Here is a 27032-nt window from a genome sequence, read left to right as displayed (position 1 = left end):
CAATACAGAGGATTATACCGTACACATGATCTATTATATACAGTAACACCGTACACCACACATCAATACAGAAGATTATACCGTACACATGATCTATTATATACACCGCACACCAATACAGAGGATTATACCGTGCACATGATCTATTATATACAGTAACACCGTACACCACACACCAATACAGAGGATTATACCGTACACATGATCTATTATATACAGTAACACCGTACACTAATACAGAGGATTATACCGTACACATGATCTATTATATACAGTAACACTATACACCGCACACCAATACAGAGGATTATACCGTACACATGATCTATTATATACAGTAACACTATACACCACACACCAATACAGAAGATTATACCGTACACATGATCTATTATATACAGTAACACCGTACACCACACACCAATACAGAGGATTATACCGTACACATGATCTATTACATACAGTAACACCGTACACCAATACAGAGGATTATACCGTACACATGATCTATTATATACAGTAACACCGTACACCAATACAGAAGATTATACCGTACACATGATCTATTATATACAGTAACACCGTACACCAATACAGAGGATTATACCGTACACATGATCTATTATATACAGTAACACCGTACACCAATACAGAAGATTATACCGTACACATGATCTATTATATACAGTAACACCGTACACCAATACAGAGGATTATACCGTACACATGATCTATTATATACACCGCACACTAATACAGAGGATTATATACACCGCACACTAATACAGAGGATTATATACACCGCACACTAATACAGAGGATTATACCGTACACATGATCTATTATAGACAGTGACACCATACACCACACACTAATACAGAGGATTATACCGTACACATGATCTATTATATACAGTAACACCGTACACCACACACCAATACAGAGGATTATACCGTACACATGATCTATTATATACACCGCACACTAATACAGAGGATTATACCGTACACATGATCTATTATATACACCACACACCAATACAGAGGATTATATACACCGCACACTAATACAGAGGATTATACAGTGCACATGATCTATTATATACAGTAACACCGTACACCACACACCAATACAGAGGATTATACCGTACACATGATCTATTATATACAGTAACACCGTACACCACACATCAATACAGAGGATTATACCGTACACATGATCTATTATATACACCACACACCAATACAGAGGATTATACCGTACACATGATCTATTATATACACCACACACCAATACAGAGGATTATACCGTACACATGATATATTATATACACCGCACACTAATACAGAGGATTATACCGTACACATGATCTATTATATACAGTGACACCATACACCACACACCAATACAGAGGATTATACCGTACACATGATCTATTATATACAGTAACACCGTACACCACACATCAATACAGAAGATTATACCGTACACATGATCTATTATATACAGTAACACTATACACCGCACACCAATACAGAGGATTATACCGTACACATGATCTATTATATACAGTAACACCGTACACCACACACCAATACAGAGGATTATACCGTACACATGATCTATTATATACAGTAACACTATACACCGCACACCAATACAGAGGACTATACCGTACACATGATCTCTTATATACAGTAACACTATACACCGCACACCAATACAGAGGATTATACCGTACACATGATCTATTATATACAGTAACACTATACACCGCACACCAATACAGAGGATTATACCGTACACATGATCTATTATATACAGTAACACCGTACACCACACATCAATACAGAGGATTATACCGTACACATGATCTATTATATACAGTAACACCGTACACCAATACAGAGGATTATACCGTACACATGATCTATTATATACACCGCACACCAATACAGAGGATTATACCGTACACAAGATCTATTATATACAGTAACACCGTACACCACACACCAATACAGAGGATTATACCGTACACATGATCTATTATATACACCGCACACCAATACAGAGGATTATACCGTACACAAGATCTATTATATACAGTAACACCGTACACCAATACAGAGGATTATACCGTACACATTATCTATTATATACAGTGACACCGTACACCACACACCAATACAGAGGATTATACCGTACACATGATCTATTATATACACCGCACACCAATACAGAGGATTATACCGTACACATGATCTATTATATACACCACACACCAATACAGAGGATTATACCGTACACATGATCTATTATATACAGTAACACCGTACACCACACACCAATACAGAGGATTATACCGTACACATTATCTATTATATACAGTAACACCGTACACCACACACCAATACAGAGGATTATACCGTACACATGATCTATTATATACAGTAACACCGTACACCAATACAGAGGATTATACCGTACACATGATCTATTATATACAGTAACACCGTACACCACACACTAATACAGAGGATTATACCGTACACATTATCTATTATATACAGTAACACCGTACACCACACACCAATACAGAGGATTATACCGTACACATGATCTATTATATACACCACACACCAATACAGAGGATTATACCGTACACATGATCTATTATATACACCACACACCAATACAGAGGATTATACCGTACACATGATCTATTATATACAGTAACACCGTACACCACACACCAATACAGAGGATTATACCGTACACATGATCTATTATATACACCACACACCAATACAGAGGATTATACCGTACACATGATCTATTATATACACCACACACCAATACAGAGGATTATACCGTACACATGATCTATTATATACACCGCACACTAATACAGAGGATTATACCGTACACATGATCTATTATATACAGTGACACCATACACCACACACCAATACAGAGGATTATACCGTACACATGATCTATTATATACAGTAACACCGTACACCACACATCAATACAGAAGATTATACCGTACACATGATCTATTATATAGAGTAACACCGTACACTAATACAGAGGATTATACCGTACACATGATCTATTATATACAGTAACACTATACACCGCACACCAATACAGAGGATTATACCGTACACATGATCTATTATATACACCACACACCAATACAGAGGATTATACCGTACACATGATCTATTATATACACCACACACCAATACAGAGGATTATACCGTACACATGATCTATTATATACACCGCACACTAATACAGAGGATTATACCGTACACATGATCTATTATATACAGTGACACCATACACCACACACCAATACAGAGGATTATACCGTACACATGATCTATTATATACAGTAACACCGTACACCACACATCAATACAGAAGATTATACCGTACACATGATCTATTATATAGAGTAACACCGTACACTAATACAGAGGATTATACCGTACACATGATCTATTATATACAGTAACACTATACACCGCACACCAATACAGAGGACTATACCGTACACATGATCTCTTATATACAGTAACACTATACACCGCACACCAATACAGAGGATTATACCGTACACATGATATATTATATACACCGCACACTAATACAGAGGATTATACCGTACACATGATCTATTATATACAGTAACACTATACACCGCACACCAATACAGAGGATTATACCGTACACATGATCTATTATATACACCACACACCAATACAGAGGATTATACCGTACACATGATCTCTTATATACAGTAACACCGTACACCACACATCAATACAGAGGATTATACCGTACACATGATCTATTATATACAGTAACACCGTACACCAATACAGAGGATTATACCGTACACATGATCTATTATATACACCGCACACCAATACAGAGGATTATACCGTACACAAGATCTATTATATACAGTAACACCGTACACCACACACCAATACAGAGGATTATACCGTACACATGATCTATTATATACACCGCACACCAATACAGAGGATTATACCGTACACAAGATCTATTATATACAGTAACACCGTACACCAATACAGAGGATTATACCGTACACATTATCTATTATATACAGTGACACCGTACACCACACACCAATACAGAGGATTATACCGTACACATGATCTATTATATACACCGCACACCAATACAGAGGATTATACCGTACACATGATCTATTATATACAGTAACACCGTACACCACACACCAATACAGAGGATTATACCGTACACATTATCTATTATATACAGTAACACCGTACACCACACACCAATACAGAGGATTATACCGTACACATGATCTATTATATACAGTAACACCGTACACCACACATCAATACAGAGGATTATACCGTACACATGATCTATTATATACAGTAACACCGTACACCACACACCAATACAGAGGATTATACCGTACACATGATCTATTATATACACCACACACCAATACAGAGGATTATACCGTACACATGATCTATTATATACACCACACACCAATACAGAGGATTATACCGTACACATGATCTATTATATACACCGCACACTAATACAGAGGATTATACCGTACACATGATCTATTATATACAGTGACACCATACACCACACACCAATACAGAGGATTATACCGTACACATGATCTATTATATACAGTAACACCGTACACCACACATCAATACAGAAGATTATACCGTACACATGATCTATTATATAGAGTAACACCGTACACTAATACAGAGGATTATACCGTACACATGATCTATTATATACAGTAACACTATACACCGCACACCAATACAGAGGATTATACCGTACACATGATCTATTATATACAGTAACACCGTACACCACACACCAATACAGAGGATTATACCGTACACATGATCTATTATATACAGTAACACTATACACCACACACCAATACAGAGGATTATACCGTACACATGATCTCTTATATACAGTAACACCGTACACCACACATCAATACAGAGGATTATACCGTACACATGATCTATTATATACACCGCACACTAATACAGAGGATTATACCGTACACATGATCTCTTATATACAGTAACACCGTACACCACACATCAATACAGAGGATTATACCGTACACATGATCTATTATATACAGTAACACTATACACCGCACACCAATACAGAGGATTATACCGTACACATGATCTATTATATACAGTAACACCGTACACCACACACCAATACAGAGGATTATACCGTACACATGATCTATTATATACAGTAACACTATACACCACACACCAATACAGAGGATTATACCGTACACATGATCTCTTATATACAGTAACACCGTACACCACACATCAATACAGAGGATTATACCGTACATATGATCTATTATATACAGTAACACTGTACACCACACACCAATACAGAGGATTATACCGTACACATGATCTCTTATATACAGTAACACCGTACACCACACATCAATACAGAGGATTATACCGTACACATGATCTATTATATACAGTAACACCGTACACCAATACAGAGGATTATACCGTACACATGATCTATTATATACACCGCACACCAATACAGAGGATTATACCGTACACAAGATCTATTATATACAGTAACACCGTACACCACACACCAATACAGAGGATTATACCGTACACATGATCTATTATATACACCGCACACCAATACAGAGGATTATACCGTACACAAGATCTATTATATACAGTAACACCGTACACCAATACAGAGGATTACACCGTACACATTATCTATTATATACAGTGACACCGTACACCACACACCAATACAGAGGATTATACCGTACACATGATCTATTATATACACCGCACACCAATACAGAGGATTATACCGTACACATGATCTATTATATACACCACACACCAATACAGAGGATTATACCGTACACATGATCTATTATATACAGTAACACTGTACACCACACACCAATACAGAGGATTATACCGTACACATTATCTATTATATACAGTAACACCGTACACCAATACAGAGGATTATACCGTACACATTATCTATTATATACAGTGACACCATACACCACACACCAATACAGAGGATTATACCGTACACATGATCTATTATATACACCGCACACTAATACAGAGGATTATACCGTACACATGATCTATTATATACACCGCACACTAATACAGAGGATTATACCGTACACATGATCTATTTGTACAGTGATTCCACAGACCACACACCAATACAGAGGATTACATGGCCTGCTGCGAGTCATGAGATCTCTTCTCTGCCAATACTCAGGACTATTCTATTCTCTGCCAATACTCAGGACTATTCTATTCTCTGCCAATACTCAGGACTATTCTATTCTCTGCCAATACTCAGGACTATTCTATTCTCTGCCAATACTCAGGACTATTCTATTCTCTGCTAATACTCAGGACTATTCTATTCTCTGCCAATACTCAGGACTATTCTATTCTCTGCCAATACTCAGGACTATTCTATTCTCTGCCAATACTCAGGACTATTCTATTCTCTGCCAATACTCAGGACTATTCTATTCTCTGCTAATACTCAGGATTATTCTATTCTCTGCCAATACTCAGGACTATTCTATTCTCTGCCAATACTCAGGACTATTCTATTCTCTGCCAATACTCAGGACTATTCTATTCTCTGCCAATACTCGGGACTATTCTATTCTCTGCCAATACTCAGGACTATTCTATTCTCTGCCAATACTCAGGACTATTCTATTCTCTGCCAATACTCAGGACTATTCTATTCTCTGCTAATACTCAGGACTATTCTATTCTCTGCCAATACTCTGGACTATTCTATTCTCTGCTAATACTCAGGACTATTCTATTCTCTGCCAATACTCGGGACCATTCTATTCTCTGCCAATACTCGGGACTATTCTATTCTCTGCCAATACTCGGGACTATTCTATTCTCTGCCAATACTCAGGACTATTCTATTCTCTGCTAATACTCTGGACTATTCTATTCTCTGCTAATACTCAGGACTATTCTATTCTCTGCCAATACTCGGGACCATTCTATTCTCTGCCAATACTCGGGACCATTCTATTCTCTGCCAATACTCGGGACTATTCTATTCTCTGCCAATACTCGGGACTATTCTATTCTCTGCCAATACTCAGGACTATTCTATTCTCTGCCAATACTCGGGACTATTCTATTCTCTGCCAATACATAGAAACATAGAATGTGTCGGCAGATAAGAACCTTTTGGCCCATCTAGTCTGCCCAATAATCTGAATCCTATCAATAGTCCCCGGCCCTCTCTTATATAAAGGATAGCCATATACCTATCCAATGCATGTTTAAACTCCTTCACTGTATTGGCAGCGACCATGTCCAATACTCAGGACTATTCTATTCTCTGCCAATACTCGGGACTATTCTATTCTCTGCCAATACTCGGGACTATTCTATTCTCTGCTAATACTCAGGACTATTCTATTCTCTGCCAATATTCGGGACTATTCTATTCTCTGCCAATACTCGGGACTATTCTATTCTCTGCTAATACTCGGGACTATTCTATTCTCTGCTAATACTCGAGACTATTCTATTCTCTGCCAATACTCAGGACTATTCTATTCTCTGCCAATACTCTGGACTATTCTATTCTCTGCCAATACTCGGGACTATTCTATTCTCTGCCAATACTCTGGACTATTCTATTCTCTTCCAGTACCCGGGACAATTCTATTCTCTGCCAGTAGTCGGGACTATTCTATTCTCTGCCAATACTCAGGACTATTCTATTCTCTGCCAATACTCAGGACTATTCTATTCTCTGCCAATACTCAGGACTATTCTATTCTCTGCCAATACTCAGGACTATTCTATTCTCTGCCAGTAGTCGGGACTGTTCTATTCTCTGCCAATACTCAGGACTCTGTGCTGAACATTACACACCCCGGGCTGGGATTGGTGGGTGATCACTAGATCTGGGGTCGGGCCTGGATTTGTGGCCATAATATAAACACAAAATGCGTCCAGTGCACAGCACAAGCTATGTCATAACATTTAGTGTACTTCCTAGGGTTCTTTTGTACGTCACATAATGTGGAGAGGTTGAGAGATAGTTCTCTATGCACCAAATCTGCGCAGAATACTGTACGTGTGAATAGACCATTAATAGGCCAAGATCATTTTAGATGATTTTAACTATAGAGCTACACCTGGCGTCCATCGCAAAACCTTGATCTGCATACAATCTCAGTAAAGACAATCTTGTAGAGTAAGGGTACGTTCCCACGAGCGGATCCCCAGCAGGTATTACGCTGCAGATCCGCCGCTGAAGGACCGCTGTTATGCTGCCTTTACAGGTGCCTGCTTGGAGCGATTTGCCTCGCGCATGCGCAGTATACTCGCACATCACGGCAGCTCTCGGCCTAGCTCATAGAGCAGGGGGAGCGACCACCATGTGTGCGAGTACATGCATGAGCAGCACTTGAGCAGCGACTCGCACATCGCTTCAGTGTGTCTGCTAGTAAATCGCTTCAGTGTTTCTGCTCGTAAATCACTTCAGTGTGTCTGCCCGTACATCACTTCAGTGTGTCTGCTCGTAAATCGCTTCAGTGTGTCTGCTCGTAAATCGCTTCAGTGTGTCTGCTCGTAAAACGCTTCAGTGTGTCTGCTCGTAAATCGCTTCAGTGTGTCTGCTTGTAAATCACTATAGTGTGTCTGCTCGTAAATCACTTCAGTGTGTCTGCTCGTAAATCACTTTAGTGTGTCTGCTCGTAAATCACTTCAGTGTGTCTGCTCGTAAATCACTTCAGTGAGTCTGCTCGTAAATCACTTCAGTGTGTCTGCTCGTAAATGACTTCAGTGTGTCTGCTCGTGAATCACTTCAGTGTGTCTGCTCGTAAATCACTTCAGTGTGTCTGCTTGTAAATCACTTCAGTGTGTCTGCTCGTAAATCGCTTCAGTGTGTCTATTCGTAAATCCCCTCAGTGTGTCTGCTCGTAAATCACTTCAGTGTGTCTGCTTGTAAATCACTTCAGTGTGTCTGTTCGTAAATCACTTCAGTGTGTCTGCTTCGTAAATCGCTTCAGTGTGTCTGCTCGTAACGGCGTATTGCTGCTCCGAACAGGCACCTGTAAAGGCAGCGTACAGCCGTCCTTCAGCGGCGGATCCGCATTGCAATACCGCGCTGGGGATCGGCTCGTGTGAATGTACCCTTACAAAAATGTTGCATTGTAGCCCTGACCGTAGCCACCAAACCGCATGCCATTGCTCGACACCTGCAGACTATTTCATCCTCTAAAGTTGACCTTCTTTTCAGAAAATACTGGGGGTGTTTTACAGCAGACAGTCGCCCAGTCTCTTCACCCCATATTAACTCTTTATTACAATATATTCGCTAAAAGTGTTCCTGCTCGCTTCAGTGGGGGGAGATTTACCTCCCCCACCAAAGGAAAAGTTGCCCATAGCAACCAATCCGATTGCTCCTTTCATTTTGCAAAGGCCTAGTTAAAAATGAAAGAAGCCATGTTTGGTTGCTATGGGCAACTTTTCCTTTGGTGGGGGAGGTAAATCTCCCCCCACTGAAGCGAGCAGGAACACTTTTAGCGAATATATTGCAATAAAGAGTTAATATGGGGTGAAGAGACTGTGCTGACCCCTCAGTGAACAAGACGGGGGGCTCAGAGTTTTGGGACAATTGCCTGGGGGATCCCACCCGGTGTCATCTGGTTGTCTATTGTATATAGTGCTGAGTCACTATGACACTTGGCTGAAACCCAAACAGAGTCAGGGGGAGGAGGGCGGCTCCAGGCTTCACTATATAAGCAGCTCCTCTCTGCCCTGGTCTGTATTCCTGCAGTGAACACTAATCCCCAGCGCGCGCCCGCCATGTCTGGGAAGAAAGTCTTTGTTGTCTTTGGAGCCACGGGTGAGTGAGGAGAACGCACTGCTCTCAGTGTTTCCCAACCAGGGCGCCTCCAGCTGTTGCAAAACTACAACTCCCAGCATGCCCGGACAGCCGCAGGCTGTCCGGGCATGCTGGGATTTGTAGTTTTGCAACAGCTGGAGGCGCCCTGGTTGGGGAAACACCCATCTAGATACTGGAAACTCGTGAACTTTGAGATAACTTTCCCAACCACAGTCATTCCTGTACTATAACCCCCATTATATATCACTAAAGACTAGAGTAGAGGCAAAAGATGTCTGGGCATGCTGGGAGTTGTAGTTTTGCAACAGCTGGAGGCGCCCTGGTTGGGGAAACACCCATCTAGATACTGGAAACTCGTGAACTTTGGGATAACTTTCCCAACCACTGCAGGTGGCGGTGCTTCCTGTACTATAATCTCCATCATGTACCGCGAAAGATGTCTGGGCATGCTGGGAGTTGTAGTTTTTGCAACAGCTGGAGGTGCCCTGGTTGGGAAACTCCCATTTAGATACAGGAAAGTTGTGAACTTTGGAATAACTTTCCCAACCACTGCAGTTGGCGGTGCTTCCTGTACTATAACCCCCATTCATGTACTACTAAAGACTAGAGTAGAGGCGAAAGATGTCTGGACATGCTGGGAGTTGTAGTTTTGCAACAGCTGGAGGTGCTCTGGTTGGGAAACGCCCATCTAGATACTGGAAAGTCGTGAACTTTGGAATACCTTTCCCAAAAAGTGCAGGTGGCGGTGCTTCCTGTACTATAACCCCCATCATGTATCGCTAAAGACTAGAGCTGAAGCCTGTCTGGGAATGCTGGGAGTTGTAGTTTTGCAACAGCTGGAGGTGCCCTGGTTGGGAAACACCCATCTACATACTGGAAACTCGTGAACTTTGGGATAACTTTCCCAACCACAGTCATTCCTGTACTATAACCCCCATTATGTATCACTAAAGACTAGAGGCGAAAGATCTCTGGGCATGCTGGGAGTTGTAGTTTTGCAACAGCTGGAGGTGCCCTTGTTGGGAAACTCCCCATTTAGATACTGGAAAGTCGTGAACTTTGGGATACCTTTCCCGAAAACTGCAGGTGGAGGTGCTTCCTGTACTATAACCCACATCATGTACCGCAAAAGATGTCTGGGCATGCTGGAAGTTGTAGTTTTGCAACAGCTGGAGGCGCCCTGGTTGGGAAACGCCCATCTAGATACAGGAAAGTTGTGAACTTTGGAATAACTTTCCCAACCACTGCAGGTGGCGGTGCTCCTGTACTATAACAACCCATCATGTACCGCATAAGATGTCTGGGCGTGCTGGGAGTTGTAGTTCTTGCAACAGCTGGAGGTGCCTTGGTTGGGAAACACCCATCTAGATACAGGAAAGTTGTGAACTTTGGGGTAACTTTCCCAAAAACTGCAGGTGGTGATGCTCCTGTACTATAACCCCCAATCATGTATCACTAAAGACGAGAGTAGAGCTGAAGGCTGTCTGGGCATGCTGGGAGTTGTAGTTTTGCAACAGCTGGAGGTGCTCTTGTTGGGAAACGCCCATCTATATACTGGAAAGTTGTGAACTTTGGAATAACTTTCCCAACCACCGCAGTCGGTAGCGTTTCCTGTACTATAACCCCCAATCATGTACTACTAAAGACCAGAGTAGAGGCGAAAGATGTCTGGACATGCTGGGAGTTGTAGTTTTGCAACAGCTGGAGGTGCTCTGGTTGGGAAACGCCCATCTAGATACTGGAAAGTCGTGAACTTTGGAATACCTTTCCCAAAAAGTGCAGGTGGCGGTGCTTCCTGTACTATAACCCCCATCATGTATCACTAAAGACTAGAGCTGAAGGCTGTCTGGGAATGCTGGGAGTTGTAGTTTTGCAACAGCTGGAGGCGCCCTGGTTGGGAACTGCTGATCTAGATACAGGAAAGTTGTGAACTTTGGGATACCTTTCCCAACCACTGCAGGCGGAGGTGCTTCCTGTACTATAACCCCCATCATGGATCACTAAATCCGTGCGGATTTTACGTCTAAACCAGGTGTAGATGTGCGAATTAGCTAAAATAAAGAGCAGCTGCTACTTCTACTTTATTGAGTTCCACTCCACATCAGCAGGGAATTCAAATAGAAGTGGCAGAAGAGTCTGATATATATATATATATATATATATATATATATATATATATATATTGGGGGATATCACCCAGCTTTCCCAGAGCTTTAAGTAGCATGTCTGACTAATTCTGTAGCCATATGTTATTCTGCCGTCCATCCATTGGCAGACTTGTCTTTGAGGAAACTGGGAAAGCTGGGTGAGAGTTTTAATAGGGCCATCATTTTTTTCTTTTTCTTTTATGTAAATATGAATTTCCAGCATGATTCTGGGAATTTACTATAAGCCGCTTGTATAATGAATGAGATAATATACAGAACAGAGGCTACTTCTACTCTTGTTTGAATCCACACAGTAGGAGTAGCATCTGTTCACTATGTTATCCGGAATTATGCATAAATGGTCCTGTTATGGGGGATACCACCCAGCTTTCCCAGAGTTTTAAGCATTGTATTCTGCTTCCATCCATAGGCAGATTTGTCTTTGAGGGAACTGGGAAAGCTGGGTGAGAGTTTTGATAGGGACAAAACACACACATACACATATGTACATTTTTTTTTTATAATATTTATTTATTATTAGAAAAAATATAATGAATTAGATAACATACAGAACAGAGGCTACTTCTACTCTTTGAATCCACACAATAAAAGTAGCCTCTGTTCTTTATATCAAATTTTAATCACGATCTACACCTGATCTTTGCCGCTATTAACCCTTCCTCATCCAGCTTTCACAGTTTTCTCAAATATACATCTGCTATGAATGGAGCAGAAGATCAAATGGCTGCAGAAGTGGTCAAATATGATGCTCAAGACTCTGGGAAAGCTGGGTGGTATCCCCGAAATGTGACCATCTGTGATAAAGCAGGCTGCTCCATACAAATGAGTTTTTTGAGATGTATATTGATAGATTTTTTTTCCCCCATATGGATCTATATAACCCTGATCCACCAACATCATGGTGCCAGCTGTAATCGGGGCGGCCCAGTACCACCTCAGCCCAGATTACAGCTGGCACCCACCATATGCATTATCCTTGCCCTGTACCATTTGGCTACCCAGCTGGCACAATCCTATCCGTAGATGACTGTCATGGTGTCCCGTCTGTTTGGCTGCATACGTGTCACTTTGTAAAGTAGGATTCTTTTGGCTCCTCTCATCACTTGGCACCCATTCTTTTGGCACCCGTTCCGCTCTTCTGGTTCCTGGGGGGGTAAAGTGCATCTCATAAGGATGTGGTTTGTAAGTCCGCTCCGCCTTGTTCTTCAGGTGTCGTCAAGTTTGTTTTACAATGAAAAGCTGAGTGACAACCAGTATGGCTGCTGCTGTCAAGGATGGCTGCGGTTTAGGCCGTTGGCTAAGTTGTAGGAGTTGTAGTATTGCAACAGCTGGAGGCACCCCTGGTTGGGAAACACTGACCTATACTATATACTACTATATAGTCCAACATGCTGGGACTTGTAGTTTTTGTTTGGGGCAGCTGCTGAGCCACAGGCTGTATCAGGGCATGCTGGGAGTTGTAGTTAGTAACTTACTGTAACTCCTCAATTTAATTTAAAAAAAAAAAGTCACATCAAAACAAAAATGGTCGCGTTAAAAACTACAGATCGGGGCACAAAAAAATGAGCCCTCATACAGGCCCCGTATAAGGAGAAATAAAAAAGTTATAGGGGTCAGAATAGGACAAAATGTCCCCCGAATAGGTGTTGTGGTGAGGGCAGGTGGAATTATCCTAGGGGCAGATGGCATTAAAGGGGTTATTCAGGGAAAAGATTTTTATTTATATTCATCAACCGGCTCCAGAAAGGTAAATCAGGATGAAAACAACCACGGACCGTGATTGGGAAAAGAAGGTGCAAGGTGCTCTGCTCCGGGGGGACGAGTACCCCTTCCAATCACAAAGGAGTGGACTCGAGGAATTAAACAGGAAAGGCTTTATTCAAATGGAATAAAATAATAAAAAAAATAGAGTGGCAGGTGAACACGGACAACGCGTTTCAAGGGGCGGGCCCCCTCTTCATCAGGTCTAGCCCTTGACCTGACAAAGAGGGGGTCCCGCCCCTCGAAACGCGTTGTCCGTGTTCACCTGCCGCTCTATTTTTTTTTATTCCATTTGAATAAAGCCTTTCCTGTTTAAAGGGGTACTCCCATCCAAAGGATAGGGGGTAAGATGTCTGATCGCGGGGGTCCCGCCGCTGGGGACCCCCGCAATATAGCATGCGGCACCCATCTGTTTCTGCTCCCATAGACTTGCATTGAGGGGATAAGACGTGACGTCACACGGGGGCGGAGTCATGACATCACGGACTTCTGTTCCGGTGGTCGGGACTCAGACCCTCCAGCGCTTCTGGAGCAGAAACAGATGGGTGCCGCATGCTATATTGCGGGGGTCCCCAGCGGCAGGACCCCCGCGATCAGACATCTTATCCCCTTTCCTTTGGATAGGGGATAAGATGTCTGGGGGGGGGGGGGGGGAGTACCCCTTTAATTCCTCGAGTCCTCTCCTTTGTGATTGAAGGGGTACTTGTTCCTCCGGAGCAGAGCACCTTGCACCTTTTTTTTCCAACCATGGTCCGTGGTTGTTTGCATCCTGATTTCCAGACCGTCCAGGAGATATCCTGCCGTCACGCCCCCTCCCATAGACTTGCATTGAGGGGGTCTGGCCGTGATGTCACAAGGGGCGTGGTACCCCTTTAAAGCTATAACGCACACATAAAGGCATGTACAATGGAACAAGTGCAAGGGGGGGGGGGGGGGCCCAAGGGACACTGTATGGAGGCTGTCTGACAGGGCAGTTAGGGTACAGGGGTGCAACTCCTGTACTGGGCCACCGCAGTGTATCCTGTGATGTCACGCATATATAATTATGCAAATTAGCATGGCTGTTATATTTTTTTGCAAGAAAGCCACTCTACCCCCATGTCTTGTTGTCTCTCTGCAGGAGCTCAGGGGGGCTCAGTCGCTGAGGCTCTCCTGGCAGATGGCACCTTCGCGGTCAGGGCGGTGACCCGAGACACCAGCAAACCAGCAGCGGTGAAGCTGAAGGAGGCCGGAGCGGAGGTCGTGTCTGCAGATCTGGAGGATGAGAAAAGTCTGGAGGCCGCACTGAGTGGAGCTTATGGGGCGTTCGTGGTCACCAACTTCTGGGAGCATTTCATCAAGGAGAAAGAGATCAAACAGGTAAGGAGCTACACAGTAACAGGTACATCTGCCCTTTGACCCCATTGTCTGAAGCCGCAGATGCAGCGTTGCTTGGTGATGAGAATATAATTAAACGGCACTGTCATTATAAACTTTGTATATTTTGTACTACTGATAAGATTTTTTTTATTTTTTTAAATATAAATTTATAAAAATTTAACTACTCTGTATTTTGCAGCATACTGGATACCGGCCGTAAAGTGTGTTGGTATTCAGTATAGGAGATCACCAGCCCTAAGCTGTTCCTAAACTACAAATCCCATGATGTGAGTTGTAGTTTTAAAACAGCTGGGGGTACAATCTTTGTAAAACAGTTTTTAGAGCTGTGTGCCTCCACCTCTAGCAAAACTACAGACAAAGGATGTGTGGGCATGCTGGGAGTTGTAGTTTTGCAACACTGCGCTAACACAGTACTTTACAAACACTGCAGCTAAAGCTGCAAAACTACAACTCCCAGCAAAACTACAACTCCCAGAACAGTCAAATCTTTCTCTGACTCCTGAATGACAAAGAAGCTGATCAGACATTCAGGAGTCTGTGAAAGCTGAATGACACACATAATGACTGCTATGTTGATTAGCATCCAGCTTTACTAGGTGCAGATAGAAAATGTATGCATAAAAACTACTGTGCAGTGATTTGCAGACTGCCCAGAGAAGAAAGGGTTACAGAGTGCAGGGATTTGCCAGGGACTGCCAGGCTGCTCCCAAATGAGTCATCCACAGTGAGGGAGAGAGACGGACACACCCCCTCCAGAAGGCAAGAACACAAAGCAAGTAAGCAACATATAAATGCTATTTGTTAGGGATATATAGGTCCTAGACACATAAAAATATGTACATGATCAGGATTAGGTATGGAGTAACATCCCCCTATTTTTTATTTTTTATTTTTTTTCTCATTAGGGTAAACGGATTGCAGATGTGTCCAAGCGTCTTGGTCTGCAGATCATGGTCTTCAGTGGTTTGGAGAATGTGAAGAGACTGACCGGGGGGAAGCTGGAGGTGCTGCATTTTGATGGGAAAGGAGAGGTTGAAGAATATTTAAGACAGATCGGGGTCCCCACAGTCAGTGTCCGGCTCCCCGGTTACTACGAGAACTTTCTGACCTTCTTCAGGCCCCAGAAGAACAAGGACGGTGATGGCTACAGTTTAGGTACAAGAACTGTCCTGTCCCTTTATATTAAGGATGTATCATGACTGTCTGCTATAGTTTCATGAGACTCCCTTCTTTTCCAGCTGTCCCGATGGGTGAGGTCCTTTGGGACGGGTTTTCTGTAAAGGATTTGGGCGGTGTGGTTGTTGGCATCCTGAAGTCCCCATCAGAGTACGTGGGCAAGGACATCGGACTCAGCACAGATAAGCTGACAGTGGCGCAGTACGCAGCCATATTGTCCAGCGTCACCGGCAAGGACATCAAAGACGCCAAGGTGAGAACAGATACTTGTCTTGAGCGGTACTCTAAATAGTGATCGTCCATCTTCATGCAGAAAAGTATTCTTAAAGGGAACCTGTCATCAGATTTTACCATACATGACATGTGGCAATGGGTATATATCTTAAAAAATTTTTTTTAATGGGCTGATTGACAAAATATAGCGCTAATATTTTAAGTTGATGATTTTGTATGGAGGATGCTCGCATAAATAAGGACCCTTGGCTGGAAACGGGTTCTCCACCCCTGTGATAAGGGGACATTTACACGTACAGGATCTGCTGCAGATTTGATTTTTATTTTTTTCAGTCATTTGGGTACATGAGATATGATCCCGCAGATCCCATATATGTGACTGTACCCTAAGCGTGAAATGGCTGATAACAGGGAATAATAGCTTGTATTCTGCTCTGCGTCATGCCTGCAGTCACTAGAGGCAATGGTCTCTTTTTTTCCTCCAGTATGTGGACTCTAAACACTAATAGAGGATAAATGGGTACTCCGGCCTTAATACATCTTAACCTCTATACAAAGGATAGGGGATAAGATGTCTGATTGCGGGGGTCCAGCCGATGGGGACACCCACAATCTGTCATTCAGCACCCACCTTTTCCAGTGCTGCAGAGAGCTTGAAAAGGAGGGTACTGAATGACAGATTGGGTTATCCCCGAGATCAGACATCTTATCCTCTATGGATAGGGGATAAGATGTATTAGGGCCGGAGTACCTCTTTAGTAACCTGTGACCATGTGTTTTTACCCACAGGTCACCCTCAAACAGTATGCCAACTTTGGCTTCCCCGGAGCACAAGAACTGGCCAGCATGTTCGAGTTCTACCAGATGATCCCTGACCGGGACGTGGCGCTCACCCTAAAGCTCAACCCTAAGGCCAAGAATTTCCAGCAATGGATTGAGGCGAACAAGGAGGCGTTCAAGGATTTGTGAAATAATTCATGGCACTTCCCCTGCAAGGAAAGTAGACTGTGAAATACTGGGGGGGACATTGGTTGCAGTACTCAACCCCCAATCAGATTTCACGTGTCATGTCTGGGACGCCCTATGGAATTTGACCACTGTAACCTGATTAGTTGCTATAGGTCACGTCTTCTCCTCTTTTACACTGGTTCTGCTGAAGCTGCACCAACGTTCACTGGAATCAAAACCGTCATAACACTAAATGTTCTCTGCTGACATCATCGCCCTGTCTGACCGGCGGTGCGAGCAGCCTGGCAGCTGTTTTCTACATTGTGCTAATAAAAATAATTCTAATAATTATGGTGTCTGCTTTAAATGACTCTTCCGCTCTGTTGATAATGGGGCATCAGCTCGGTCTATAGGCAAAATAGGCAGCCGCCTAGGGCAGCGGTTCTGAACCTGGGGTACTTAGCAGTTCTCCAGGGGGGGGGGTACTAAAAAATCAGTAATGGCAGCTAGAGATGAGCGAAGTTACGGTGATTCGATTCGTCACGAACTTCTCGGCTCAGCAGTTGATGACTTATCCTGCATAAATTAGTTCAGCTTTCAGGTGCTCCGGTGGCTCTAGTCCTAGGAGAGAGTCTCCAGCTACCGGAGCACCTGAAAGCTGAACTAATTAATGCAGTATAAAGACATCAACTGCCGAGCCGAGAGGTTTGTATTGAATTACTGTAACTTTGCTTATCGCTAATGGCAGCCACTGGTTACTGGTCTGCATCACTTTGAAAAAAAATGGTCGGCTGACGTCACTGCACCGAGGAGCTGAGCAGGAGGACATCAAAGGGGAAGTGCGGGCACTGGGCGGCTATGGGCAGTAACTACCATCAGCTTTGTTGCTCCACTGACCCTGCAGATCAGGGACCTACTGCTATGAACCATAACAATAGGTCCCCAGACCAGAGGAGCAATGGAGCAATAAAGCGGGACAACATGGTGGCCTACAACTATATATGGGGGCAGTTTGGCAGCCTACAGCTATATTTGGGGGCACAGAGGGGGCCTAACAACTTCTTTATGGGGAGGCAAAGCGGGTACTATTACTGTGTGTGACAATAAACAAGGGGAGTTTGTAAATAGGTGGGTATTGTACTGCAGAAAGGAGCCTAAAATGTTTGTTTGTCTGGTTCTGTGGAGACGTCTTGTATGGGAGAAATCTTCATGGCGGTCTAGGCCAGATAGAAAAGAAAAGTAAATAACTCCGGTTAGAGAAGACGTCACCTGTAAATCAGGGGACTGGGGAGATAGGGAGAGGAACAGGGGTCTGTTAAAGAGGAAAGTAAAGCATATGAATTCTACTATAATCATTACAAAATATGGGGGCACAATTGTTTGGGAATGGGCTGTCAAGGGGTACTCAGGCAAAAAAGGTTGAGAACCACTGGTCTAGAGCACCCTATTGAGGGGGGGGCTCTGCTCTGCGCGCTGCAAGAAACTTAGCCAGCCAGCATCCGAACCACCCGCTCCCAGCCAACACCCCCCACCATAATAACTAGTATTCTTCAGGCTGACAAAGGAGCGCTGTATCATTGGAGGTCCATCCAGCATTCTTACAGCCCGTGCGCCTCATAAAATCTCTAAGGGGGTTTGTTAGTGTGTCACCCCAATAGTAAGGTGATTACATGAGAAGGGGGTTTGGTATAGTGTTTCACCCCAGTTGTAGGTAGTAAGGTGTCAAAGGGTGGCGACAATGGGCAGGGTCAAGGGGGCAGCAAAATTAGCTTTCTGCTAAGGTGGCAAAAATCCTTGCACCAGCCCTGGCCCACAGTCCATGCCAGAAAGTGTCTCAGGTGTCCACAGTAACCAAATTAATCTGACACTTGTTTACTGAATACGACTGATCCACAAAGTAAACACAAAGCGTCCTGCTTAAGCTCCACTTTTTATATTAGCAGGTCACAATACAAGGCATAGGAAACAGTAAATTTACATTCCAGTGTCCACAGTTAAACCCAATGTACAAACATGTCAAATGTGATGTCCCCATCCTCAGACATCAGGGTGTGGAGCCTCCAAAACATCACCCCACACTGAGAGGGTACCTGTTCTACTTATGCTTTGACTCCAAAGAGAAAGAGAATTGTCTTGAAGCCAGTAGGGAAAGTAGCTGTACAAGTGCTCTTCTGTGACTACTGGACTATTTGTGGGCTTATTATCCAAAGCCCGTGCCATGGGGTTTACAAGTCACAACTAGAAATTAGCGAACTTACAGTAAATTCGATTTGTCACGAACTTCTCGGCTCGACAGTTGACTTATCCTGCATAAATTAGTTCAGCTTTCAGGTGCTCCCGTGGGCTGGAAAAGGTGGATACAGTCCTAGGAGACTCTTTCTAGGAGCACCTGAAAGCTGAAATAATTTATGCAGGATAAGTCATCAACTGCCGAGAAGTTTGTGACGAATCGAATTTACTGTAAGTTCGCTCATCTCTAGTCACAACCTTCATCTTACACCCTGGGATAGGGAACTGTAACACAGCTAACCGTGAGTAAAAGTCTTTTACATATTCACCACAGTGAGCCAAACTGGGAAGACCCTCCTCAGTGTTAACATCAAAGGGGTACTCCAGTGTTTAACCTGTTCACAGGAAGCGCCTACCCAGGTTGGATTACTGTGGTGCAGATGCTTGAATACTTTTGAGTTTGAGGTGTTCCACACTTGAGATGAACATCAATGAGATGGGCCAAGAGGCCGACAGGATCACACAAGGATTCTGGCCACTTATGATGGGGGCACTAGGGAAGTCAAGTCCATCAACCTACATTGGAATGTTTTGCTGATGGACTCAGATCTTCACGAGATATTAAGTCCCCACCCTCAGATTTCATTCAGACGTGTTCGTGATCACAGCCTAAGGGACAGTCTTGAAGTCATTTTGTTGCACCTAAACCACCAACCACCTGGCTAGACCGGCAGGTTAAAGGGGTACTCCCATGGAAAACTTTTTTTTTTTTTTTAAATCAACTGATGCCAGAAAGTTAAGCAGATTTGTAAATTTCTTCTATTAAAAAATCTTAATCCTTCCAGTACCTATTAGCTGCTGAATACTACAGAGGAAATGGTTTTCTTTTTGGAACACAGAGCTCTCTGCTGACATCTCTGTCCATTTTAAGAACTGTCCTGAGTCCCCATAGCAAACATATGCTGCTCTGGACAGTTCCTGACACTGACAGAGATGTCAGCAGAGAGCACTGTGCTCGTGAGGTCAGCAGAGAGCACTGTGTTCCAAAAAGAAAACCATTTCCTCTGTAGTATTCCACAGCTAATAAGTACTGGAAGGATTAAGATTTTTTAATAGAAGTCATTTACAAATCTGTTTAACTTTCTGGCACCAGTTGATTTAAAAAAAAAAAAAAAGTTTTCCACGGGAGTATCCCTTTAAATCTATGTCAGGGCCTATGTTACTAAGGAAGGTGCAATGTGAACAGGTGACTTGTTGATGACCTATGGGATTCCTCCAAATTGCTCCCTTATATAGTAGGGAGGAGTTGCCTAGTCACTTAAGTCAGCGTGGGATGCACAATTCAGTCAAAGTCCACTACAAGTCCCAGCGAGCCAACAATCTTCCTAAAGTTCACTGAGCATTTCCTTGGGCCTAAGCTGAGCTGTAAAGACTTTAACATCCTGTCTGCCTCAGTAAAGCTGCTGTTGTTCCGTAACCTTGCATTGGAGTGATTATTTGCCCCGCGCCTGGCCCAGGAACCAGTGGCCATACCTTGGGTGGTGTAGAGGATAATCACGCCCTGGCATCACGAACACATAGGGTTAAAGGGGTTCTCCACTGCCCTGCCTTCCGGAGCTCCGCTCGCAGCGTCCGGAAGTTTATTACTCCGAACGCTGTGTGCGGCTTCTGTGTTCGAGGCCGCCCCCTCAACAAAAGTCTATGGGAAGGGGGTGTGACAGCGGTCGCACCCCCTTCCCATAGACTTTCGTTGAGGGGGCGGGCGTGACGTCACGAGGGGGCGGCCTCGAACACAGAAGCCCGCACACAGCGTCCGGAGTAATAAACTTCCGGACGCTGCGAGCGGAGCTCCGGAAGACAGGGCAGTGAAGAACCCCTTTAATACCATCTGCCCTAAGGGTTAACAACATCTGCTCTCCCAACACCCTCACCACAGTAGCATTGCAACAGCTGGAGGCCCCCTGGTTTGGAGACACCCATCTATGGAGACAGGTTGCACACAAGCGGGGAAACTATACAATATATGGCTATAACAGGGCTTCCCCAATCAGAGTGCCTCCAGCTGTTGCAAAACTACAACTCCCAGCATGCTCGGAGAGCTAACAGCTGGATATCAGGTGTATATTTGGGCCGCCATAAATGTAGTGTGACACAAAGAAAAGGAGACACAGGTAACAGGTCAGTAGTAGTTTAATGTTTTAACTTTTTAACCATTAAATAAACCATGTTCACAGTTATGAGGATCCGTCGCCACACGCACAGCTGCGTGGCCTGGGATGAAGTCACGTAAGGGTTAAAAATTGGCAAAATTGACAATTTTGATCGCTTTATCCTGCTGGTGATCGACATAACGCGTTTGGAAGATCTGCTGCCCAGCAGAGGGGAAGCGCGAGTAGCGCCAAATGCCTAGTCTAATGCCAGCGCACCATGGGGGTAACTGGGTGATAGAGGCGCCGATACCTCTTATTATGGGGCGCCGATTGTTTCAATAAGGTGGATGATAAGCGGCTGCTGAATATCTCCGGAGCCACTTTTCTTGGTAGTTAAATAAAACATTAGTAACGAAAAAAGAAAAAAAAAAAAAACCTTCATTAGCCGGAAATATGTGAGGGCCCCATGGGTGTCTGACTATTGGTGGACCCCACAAAATCCCCAAAAATTCTACAGGGATTTACCTGTTGTATGTAGTGTACTGAGCAACAAAAAGTCCTGCAGTTTTAAAAGAATATACTTGAATTTTACTTTAAAGTATGTGTAATTCTACATGAAAAATGATTATAGTGCAAAGTCCTGCACTATAATCATTTTTTTTTTCAATCTAGAATTGTGTTTCTCCACCTGTGTGCCTCTAGCTGTCTGGGCATGCTGGGAGATGTAGCATTGCTGGAATTACACTGTTTGGTACACACTATTCTAGATAAAAAATGATTATAGTGCTGGACTGTGCACTATAATCATTTTTCATCTAGAATTCCGGGTACTTTAAAGGGGAACTCAGGTGTTTAAAAACAGATCCACTATCCTGTGGGTAGGGGATGAATGTCTGAATGTGGGTGGCCTAACCGCTGGGGCCCCTCCATGAGATCTCCAAAACAGACCCCCGAATCTCCCTGTAGCATTAAGCCAGTGTTTCCCAATCAGGGTGCCTCCAGCTGTTGGAAAACTACAACTCCCAGCATGCCCGGACAGCCAAAGGCTGTCCGGGCATGCTGGGAGTTGTAGTTTGCACCCTGGTTGGGAAACACTGCTGTATGCATTCTCTAGGGAAGCGAACGCTCCATGCTCGTTCTAGAAACTGCGGAGGGTCCAAGAGGTCAGACCCAGATCAGACACTTATCCCCTATCCTGTGAGTGGGGGATATGTTTTAAAAAGCTAAAGTACCCATTTGAAGTGTACCTGTAATTCTTAATTACAAAAATTATTATAGTGCAGTCATGCACCATAATAATTTTTTAGCTAGAACAGTGTTTCCCAACCAGTGTGCCCCCAGCTGTTGCAAAACTACAACTCCGGCTGTCAGGACATGCTGAACGTTGTAGTTTTGAAACAGCAGAAGGCACCCTGGTTGGGAAACACTGCTGTATGCATTCTCTAGGGAAGCGAACACTCCATGCCCATTCTAGAGACTGCGGAGAGTCCAAGAGGTCAGACCCAGATCAGACACTTATCCCCTATCCTGTGAGTAGGGGATAGGTTTTAAAAAAGCTGAAGTACCCATGTGAAGTGTACCTGTAATTCTAAATAAAAAAAATTATTACAGTGCAGTCATGCACCATAATCATTTTTAAGCTAGAACAGTGTTCCCCAGCCAGTGTGCCTCCAGCTGTTACCAAACTACAACTCCCGCTGTCCGGACATGCTGAAAGTTGTAGTTTTGAAACAGCAGAAGGCACCTTGGTTGGGAAACACTGTTTTTATGGCAAGGGTGCCCAACCTGTAGTAAAAAATAGTATAGAAAAAAAAACTGCAGAATCAGGGGAATCCTGTCCATCCGATCATTATATCGGGGGAAAAATAATAAATAAAAATCAATTGACGTGTCATCCTTATTAACCCTTAAATCAGTTACTGAAGTTCTACGAAAACGTGTTCAGCAGCAATTTACGATTCGTATGCAAAAAATTTAAAATAATAATAATTCAACAATTTTCAGCAAACCTTGCAAAGCGGCAAAACGCACAAACCTTACATACGGCTAAAGGTTGGCAAACCTGAGAAAATTAGAATTCCATAAACCTGACAACCTAACAATATATAGATTGTAACTTTATACAAGGGAAAAACTATACTAAGTAAGATTTAAGAAAAGCATGGTGCCCCCCCCCCCCATAAGATGCAAAGAAATGGAACATTCCAAAGAGGCAAGGACGGTCCAAGGCAGTAGGTGTATGCAGTCTCGTAGGGAACGTGCCATGCACGGCAGAAGAAAGGGGGTGGAAATCATTGACACTTAATTGTACAAGATGCTTGGATATTAGATTTCTAGTTCAGATACTGACGGCCATCAAAGGTTCAGCAGGACCGATCCCTATAAAGAGGTTCTGCAGGAAAATCTGATTAATAAAACTAAATCTCCTTCTCTATTAGTAACTCTGTCCATCCGTGGGCCGTCTCCTTCCTATACATAACAACCAGACTCCATGGGGGTTGTCAGATAGAAACTCCATAACAACCAGTCTGTCTCAGATTACAAGGGGATCCAAGCACATCAGCCCCCCCCCCCCCCCCCCCCCGAAGCCTACCCATAAATCTGCATGCTCAGCTGGGCCTAGCATGCATGGCAAGATGGCTGCAACATGAACCTCAGGCAGCAGACGACATTAAAAGTACGGCCATTAGTGGTTACCTTCATAGAAGAACCCATTTAACTTTTTTTTGCAAAAATCGGATTAATATGGCGGTAAGTAAAGAGAAAGCTGGGCCACACACAGTAAAGGGGTTGTCCAGGATAAAAGAGAAAAAAAAAAACATTATATATATATATATATATATATATATATATATATATATATATACCCTCATCTCAGCCAAGCCAGATCACCCTGCTCTGTACTGATGAGGGGCAAGAACCCCCGAAACAGCTGTCTGCAGATGGGTCCCTCTTTCCTTCTGGAGAGAGAGTTCTGGTTTGGCATTAATCCCGATTAGCTTTTTATATTCCGTAACTGGAGCTAAGCTGATACCAGATAACATCTCCTGAGAAGGTGATGTAATGAGCTGATTTGCATATTCCCCTACTATTATTTATATATATATATATATATATATATATATATATATATATATATATATATATATATATATATATATTGTATTTATAAATGTATTTTATATATTAAATATTTATATATATATATATATATATATATATATATATACATATACACACATAAAAATTCTAAAAAATTATGTATATACACATATCTATATCTATATATATATATATATATATATATATATATATATATATATATACACACACACACACAATTTGTTTGAGATATATATATATATAGCAATGGCACTCCAATTCATTGAAAAAAGTGCCTGACCCAGATCAGCAACAAGGGGCACCCGTGCATCTTTCTACTTGGAGTGTGTTTACATACACATACACACAGAGAATCCGCAGCACTCCAGAAACAGTTCAAAGGTGATTTATTGTACCATGCGACAAAAAGTGATACGTTTCACTGGTCTCTCACCGGCTTTTTCAAGCATGCTTGAAAAAGCCGGTGAGAGACCGGTGAAACGTTGTATCCCTTTTGTGACACGGGACAATAAATCACATTTGAACTGTTTCTGGAGTGCTGCGGATTCTCTGTGTATGCATTGTCTGGGCAGACTGTGACCGGGTCTGCTCCGCTGGCACCCATTTTTCCATCTCGGGTTGTGCTGCCAACTACATATACATATATACACATATGCATTTTTCTTTTTTTATTTAAAAAACAGACACACAAAAAAAAAAAAAACTATACTCATCTATCCTGGTCCCCCACAGCTGCCACCACTCCCAGTTCCGGTTCTTACTACTACTTCTTCCTTTCTGATGACATGTTGTCTCAGCAGTCACTGACACGGGACACCATTGTGTGAAGTTTCTGCCGAGACAACATGTCATCAAGAAGGTTTGTTGAGGACCGAGGACTGGCAACTGGGACAGACGATGCAGCAGCATGAGAGGAGAGGAGAGTATAGGTTGTTTTCTTATAAATATGTATCCCACCCCCCCCCAGCCATATACACCTTTCCTAAAATTCCCAGACAAACCCTTTAATGTCCAATGGACATCTTTATCTTTCCCCACTGTCGTTTTAATCAGATTTTTGCAGAAAGGAAAGTAAATCGGTTCTTTTACGATGACCCGGATGAAGAAGAACCTCCCCCTCTCTATTAGCTACTTCTCACACTCCCCAATACACATGCATGCTCATCTCGAGTGAGGGGCCAGCCATGCACTTTACTAATACTTTACTCATCTAATGTGTAATGTGGCCCGACTATCTTTACTTACCACTTTATTAATCAGATTTTTGCTGAAAAAAAATTATAAAATAAATTATATGAAGACAGGCGGCAGATTGTCGGACCTGCTTTAAAGGGGTACTCCGGTGGAAAACATTTTTTTTTTCTTTATCAACTGGTGCCAAAAAGTTAAACAGATTTGTAAATTACTTCTATTAAAAAATCTTTACCCTTCCAGTACTTATTAGCAGCTGTATGCTACAGAGGAAATTCTTTTCTTTTTTGTCTTGTCCACAGTGCTCTCTGCTGACACCTGATGTCCGTATCAGGAACTGTCCAGAGCAGGAGAAAATCCTCATAGCAAACCTATGCTGCTCTGGACAGTTCCTGAGACAGACAGACAGGTGTCAGCAGAGAGCACTGTGGACAAGACAAGAAGCAAAGAATTTCCTCTGTAGCATACAGCTGCTAATAAGTACTGGAAGGATAAAGATTTTTTTAATAGAAGTCATTTACAAATCTGTTTAACTTTCTGGCACCAGTTGATTAAAGAAAAAGAAAAAAAATTCGTTTTTTTTTTTACCGGAGAACCCCTTTAAGTTAAAAGGTAGTCAGCCATCAGCTTAGAGCAGAGTTTCCCCAAA

At 42.9% G+C, this 27032-nt stretch overlaps 1 protein-coding gene across 1 annotated transcript; it reads left to right on the top strand.

The window, feature by feature from the left end:
* Nucleotides 1-9876: 9876 nt before the first annotated feature.
* LOC130284223 (nmrA-like family domain-containing protein 1) lies at nt 9877-18038 on the top strand. The gene is made up of 5 exons (XM_056534362.1): nt 9877-10023; nt 15073-15311; nt 16238-16487; nt 16571-16761; nt 17532-18038. Exons 1-5 carry the CDS (start codon nt 9984-9986, stop codon nt 17709-17711), a joined length of 900 nt encoding a protein of 299 aa, XP_056390337.1. The 5' UTR covers nt 9877-9983; the 3' UTR covers nt 17712-18038.
* Nucleotides 18039-27032: the final 8994 nt, after the last annotated feature.

This window comes from Hyla sarda, chromosome 8, assembly GCF_029499605.1.
Source record: "Hyla sarda isolate aHylSar1 chromosome 8, aHylSar1.hap1, whole genome shotgun sequence".
Lineage (NCBI taxonomy): Eukaryota > Metazoa > Chordata > Amphibia > Anura > Hylidae > Hyla > Hyla sarda.
The sequence above is the reverse complement of the archived record's forward strand: the minus strand, read 5'-3'. Positions and strand labels throughout refer to the sequence as shown.